This window comes from Vigna umbellata, chromosome 5 (assembly GCF_029865625.1).
Source record: "Vigna umbellata cultivar VRB3 chromosome 5, Vumbellata_1.0, whole genome shotgun sequence".
Taxonomy (NCBI): Eukaryota; Viridiplantae; Streptophyta; class Magnoliopsida; order Fabales; family Fabaceae; genus Vigna; species Vigna umbellata.
In genome coordinates this window covers 25,964,051-25,970,764 of record NC_142169.1, presented here as the reverse complement: position 1 = coordinate 25,970,764, position 6,714 = coordinate 25,964,051, and the positions used below count along the sequence as shown (strand labels likewise).

General features: G+C 30.0%; 1 protein-coding gene across 1 annotated transcript; it reads left to right on the top strand.

The window, feature by feature from the left end:
- The first annotated feature begins 536 nt into the window (after nt 1–536).
- Nucleotides 537–6,411, top strand: LOC148198007 (NAC domain-containing protein 21/22-like). The gene is made up of 3 exons (XM_088091529.1): nt 537–922; nt 3,220–3,485; nt 5,685–6,411. Exons 1-3 carry the CDS (start codon nt 754–756, stop codon nt 6,105–6,107), a joined length of 858 nt encoding a protein of 285 aa, XP_087947655.1. The 5' UTR covers nt 537–753; the 3' UTR covers nt 6,108–6,411.
- The last annotated feature ends 303 nt before the right edge of the window (nt 6,412–6,714 follow it).

The window sequence follows — 6,714 nt, the reverse complement described above, 5'->3', positions numbered from 1 at the left end:
AAGGATAATGTTAAGAATAAAGGTTAAGAAACAGATTTTGAGTCTAAATAAAAATAATAAATCTCTTTAAATTTGATTTGTTTTATAAAATTATTTTATAAAGTGAAGTTTGTATTTAGATATATATTTTTTAAATTAATTTTATTTATAATCGATTTTCATCATAAAAGTTAATAAATATGTAAAAAAGATATACAAAGTAAACCAGTAACCTGAGATAGGGTAAGAAAGTTAACAGGATTTTCTATACGAAACGCAAGTGTCGTCCAAAAGTTACTACTAGTTAGTTATTACTATAGAGTAATAGGTTTTCCTGGAATTAAGGAAAGATAAAGGAGACACAAAATTTTCAAGAATATCAATTAAAAAAAAATATGCTTTTTGGATGGTGTCTATTACTCGTATTATTGTTCTACCCTTATTTGTCAAGGTTTCTTGTAACTTTGGTTTTTCTTGAAACTTCCTACTATAACTAACCACTTACACAAGCATGCCCCTGCTATGGAATATGAATAAAGAAATTCTGATTAAACGGCAAAGCATGATATCTTTCTAACTATATATATATAGGCGACACCAACCTTTGTGCCTCTATACCTTAATATTTCAAATACTCAGAGGAAGTAATCTCTCCAATCTTCAATTATATACATTATCCACATTCCTAGCTTTATCCATATCCACTGAATACTCATTAGATTTCCCTCTCTCTTCCTCTACATAACTGTGTCACATCTTAGATCTCCTTCACAAATGGGTCTCAGAGACATTGGTGCTTCACTGCCTCCTGGCTTTCGCTTTTATCCCAGTGACGAGGAATTGGTCTGCCATTACCTCTACAAAAAGATCGCAAATGAGGAACTTCTCAAGGGTACCTTGGTGGAAATCGACCTCCATATATGTGAACCGTGGCAACTTCCAGGTACATAATCATTCCAGTTCGTGTTCATTCGTTTCGAAAATTTCTGAAAAACCTATGTTTATATATGTTCCGTACACGGTTTCCCATTTGTTGTGTTTGTCTTTCTGTTCGTGTTTGTTTTGCGAAAACAGAAATTAATTACTTCACATTCACTGGTCCTTTTCTGCTCATAAACATGTGTTCTCTGTTGCTTTTGTGTTCATAAACTTGCTTATACAAAGTACATGTCCAGCATCTGTTGTCAAATTAATATGAGAAGCGACAAACACGCTTGTTTGATTCCTGAAGAGACTAGAGAGAGAGAAAGAGAGATGAGAATGCACGAAACTGAAAGGGTTAAGGTAGGAGGAGAGGGTTCTGATATTATGATGTTATCCCATTCGCAGACACGACAGTGCATTCAGTTCTTCAATCATTAACGCAATGCCAACTTGGTGATGAATAGTTTAATAGTGTGTTTCTGTCAATAAATTAAATAAAACAACATCCAGTATTTCTATATAATATTAATTTATTTCTTTATATAATTAACGTATGTTCCACTCGATATTTGTAAGGGTTTTTGTCTTTTTGCATATGTTGTTGGATCATTTAATTTTCGTTCCATGTTGGCACTTACCAAACTTTTTTTTTTCCTTTGGTCTGTATATTTTATGACTATGGTTTATATGCTACTTTATAGAATAAAATTCCCAATAGAAATAAGGAAATAAATTAATTAGATACTTTAAAAAACTTGGAACTAAAATTTAGTAGTTTTTAATTGCTTTACAAGCTCTATTCTATATTTTCTTCAACTGAAAATTAGTAAAACTTTCATACATGTAAATTATGAATCAGATACTTAATTTTCTTCAACCTTCTCCTGAACTAAATATTAGTCCAAAGAACTAGGTGATAGTCTCCTTATTCTCTCTCTGTTTTTTCTAGGCAAGATAAATTTTATTTGGATAAAATTCTCTTTAATTACTTATAAGAAAAGAAAATAAGAAATTGAAAGAAACTGAGTTTAACACATCTAATTAAAAATCAATGTATACACTTCTTCTTCTTCTTTTCAGAATTTATTTTACATTCTTACTCTCTATTTACTCTTTAAAAATATCGAACTAGTAGCATATTCTTTTATCTGTTTTTCATTTATTAAATCCATTCCCTTCCTATGTTCCTGCTTATTTCTTATTTTCAAATATAGACTCCACACATACAAAAAGCACATGAACTCTGCTGTACGTAGAACTATTCATTTCATGGTTTAATTATTATGTTTTTTCATTTGGTTGTAGAAATTAACTCTTGTAAGAAAATCAATACAGTGGGGATTGTGTATATGGCTTGGAGTAACTCAAGTGTTCCTATTGAAATACATATTTATATGATAAAAAAATTATATTTTTCATCATATCTGAGAAAAGTTCAAGAGTATCATCATATATTTTTTCTAAGAATATGCATTTTACATAGCTGGATTGGTCTGGGAGTGACCACGAGTTTTCCTCTTTATGAAATAAAGGAAGCAACCCCTAACAGTAATTTAGAGGGTGGCCAAAAATATAACTCTGGAGATTGAAGTAGCTTGTTTGATTCATGCACAGAATCGGGTCCTTTAATTTATTTATGATTTCTTAGGTCACAATGTCCCTTTAATTTCACGCTTATGGGATAGATACACACATACTTAGTAACTATTTTTTATTATAACAAAGTTGAAAAAGCAATACTTTTTCACCAAGCAACAAACACTGATGATGTTAATATAAACTGACGCACACAACACATACGTGTTCATATATGCACCTCCATTCATTACCTTTCTTGGACATGACTCGCTATCGATCTAGCTCTATGATTTTTACTCGTTAGCAATTATTAACTATATTTTCCTTAGTGAAATACACGAAAAGCTATTTTTTTATGCATGAAAGGACATGCATGATCTTTCTTGATTAGATTATAGAGTCCTCTTTTCATGCACAATATTATGAAAAGAGGGAGTAAAAAACCAGACCACGAAATCACATTTATAGCAAACAGACAAATACGTTGAAACTTCTAAGTGGCAATTAGTGTCATCAAATTGCTGTCATGTTTGTCTGGTAGGACTGGAAACTTGAAAACTTCGTGTCATTAATGAACTAGCCGACATGTGATGGTGATTCTACATTACACCTAATTATTTATTATTCGGGGACACAATTGATTGCACCTAATTTAACCTTAGCTTAGTCATGTGTTGTCTGGTTGCTGGTACAAGAAATTGATGAGTCATATGCATGTGTTGATATGAATGGTCACAGAGGTGGCGAAGCTGAATGCGAACGAGTGGTACTTCTTCAGCTTCCGGGACCGCAAATACGCGACGGGGTTTCGAACAAACCGGGCAACAACTTCAGGGTATTGGAAAGCAACAGGAAAAGATCGAACGGTGGTAGATCCGACCACGCAAGAGGTTGTAGGGATGAGGAAAACGTTGGTGTTCTACAGGAACAGAGCTCCAAATGGCATCAAAACTGGGTGGATCATGCATGAGTTCCGCTTGGAGACCCCACACATGCCTCCAAAGGTTCGTTTCTCTACTTTCTACTCATCGTGGCTTTTGCTCGTGGGGTGCAACTTTCTTTTGTTTTTAACTATTCACTATAACTTTAATTTTCTGAAAGTGCAATTTGTATAAACATGTTTATGTTATTGAAAAAAATATAACTACTATTTTAAGGTATTGTTTAAAAGTAAAAGATGTTCTTTACCAATTATTTCACTTCTCTTAATATTGGTTGCTCCCATGAAAATTGTCCTTTACTAAAACTTTTTGTTTTTGGAATGATCTTTATTATATAGCTTTTGGACATAAATTGGTTTCTTGTGTGTTGTGCTTGGACTGATTGATATAACTAATTAAGGTCAAATCTAGGAGGTGATTTCTGGCTAAAGCTAGGAAAAGATTTTTTGTCGTTGGTTTGCTTTATTAGGGTGTATATTTCCAAAGCGGTTTTGCTATGATATGAGATATTTGAGAATACATGATTACATGCTATGTAACTATTAGGTTTCTCACAAAAAAATATTAATACTAATAACATTAAGATGAACTTTACTATTTTACTAGTAGATAATGTCATAAGATGTATCTAGATAGTCAGAATTTTTTTAATTAAAGTAATGAGAATAAATCTTAGTCCTACAACTATAAGTATTAGGATTAAAAAAATAGTATCATATACTCATTTGAAAATGTGAATTATGTGTTTGAAATTTTATCATTTTTAATTGTCAATATTTTTTTAAAAAAATTCACATAAAAAGATTATCACTTGCATCAAATGGTAGTAGATATCTTATGGATATACACAGTAATTTGGTTTTGAGTTGATAAAGACTGTATATTAATATGTAAGGTTAACATTTTTTCTGCAATAACACATCTTTTTTGTGATTTGAGCATAAAATAAATGTTTTCAAACATTACTAAGACATCGTTAACACTAAATTGAATTGCAACATCTTAAAGTTTTTAATAATTTTTTTTATAATTAATATTTGATCACTTGTTGTAAAGGTTTATGATATAGGATGTTGATGTAATATGAAAATTTTACACTTTTATAGCCAAATTGTTATTATTCGTGGTAGAACTTTTATAAGCCTAAACTGGCCATTGAGTAGGATGTGTTTGATATCGATAACTTTATTTGAAGCTATCAAAACTTTAAACATAGAAAAATGCGTTAAAAGATCAAGATTTTACACAAAATATTACATTTTATGAAAATTAAAATTAAAATCACATCAATGGTTTCAGAAAAAGATAATCAAAAGTTTTAAAACACTAGTTTGTTTGTCTATATATATGAAAAAGAGAAAAATAAATAATTTTGATTGCATATCTATATAGACATGAATAATTAATATCAATTTTTAACACTTAGAAAAAATCACTCTATTAACTAGTAGTATGTTTTATTCTTGATCATTCATCACAAATTTGGAGTCAATATTTTTTCTTACACAAAAGGTCATCTTATTTGATATGTCACACACTGACGTAATCATTTATTATGGTAAAAGAAAATAAGTTAATATTTTCCTTTCAGTCTTATATAAAAGTATATTTTTATTTGATATAACACACAATACATACCTATAATATAATATATATTTTAATTATAATGTGAGACTATAGGAGTTTTTAATAAAATGTTCTAAACTAACTATAAATATATTGTAATGGATGCTTAAATATTATACCTTAGTTTTGAGATATACTTGACATGCTTTGTTAAAGTTGTTGACTGAACAAGTGGGAATAGATTCTCCCTGAAGGGACCAGAAAAATTTTTCAAATCTGTTTCTTCCCTGTGTACTTTAATTAGCAACAGAGGAGGAGAGAAAACATTTATTCTCTAAAATATATTTTATACAAAAACGTTACCTTTTTTTTAATTTGATTTATTCATCAATAATGTGATTTGTCCAGATACACAATTCCAGAACAAATGATGATAATATATATATATATATATATATATATATATATATATATATATATATATATATATATATATATATATATATATATATATATATATATATATAACCTAAATTAATATTGTTTTCTAAATCAAAGACTCTAGGTTTACTTATTCAGTTTATGTATAGATTCTCTATAAGTTGTTTATTTTTTAAATTATGTCTTAACCTGAGAAATTAATTAAAGGCATATATAATAAAGTCGACTAAATAAAATTAAAAACATTTGTTTCAGGAGGACTGGGTGCTGTGTAGAGTCTTCCACAAAAGCAAAGAAGATAACAGTTCGAAACTCATGTACGATTATGATACAACACCTCAATCCCTAACCATGGCGTCGTCATCTCCCACCATGAACAGATTTTCCACCTCTTTCCCTTCCTCCATGCCATTGCCAGCCAACCACCACCATCATCACCATTTCAACACAAGCCAAAACTCTTCTTTCATGGATCTTCTTCACTTCTCTCGAGACACCAACACCAACAACACCATCGTTACTCAAATTACTTCCAAAGGTGATGATGGATATGGTTTCTTATGGGACATGGATTTGGAAGAAAATAGCTTACAAGATGGCGTGGCTTCAAACTTGGATGCAATAACCTTCGAGGTTGATAATAATAATAGCAATGAAAACAATATGGTATTCCTATAGTTAAGGATGAGTCATATCGTGTGTACATATATGTGGTTCATATGTCGGAAACTGTCAAGATTCGTTTATTTGTGATGTATTTATGGTGTTTCGGTCTGAGGAACAAGTCACATGATAGATTGGGTGGGATTAGTTGTTACAACAGGGTTTGTGGTATATTGTTCAAGTAGTAGGGTATAATACTGTGGTCCATTAGGTTCTTTTCCTATTATTATTTACTTTTATTACTTTAGGAACTATTAATGATATGTATACAGCTTGTAATGTAATTAGCATTGGTTATATATATTTTACCTTCTTTTAATTATAATTTCTTTTATTGTTGTCACTGAATGCTTTTCGATCAGACTGAAAGTTCATATGTTTCAAAAACCATCGAAATCTTTATTTAGTACTTCAAAGAATGGTTCATTTGTCGTACTTAAGATATCCTTTTTTGTGAATTGAAAAGAAATGTCAGATTGAATTAGATGAGTGAAAAGCAACAATAATACTTCATACTTTTAGAGTTTATATTAGACATTTTTTTCGTAATAAGTTATATATGAGATTCAATTAATAATGACGAATTTTATGTGGTTTACATTATAAATATCAGATACTGTAC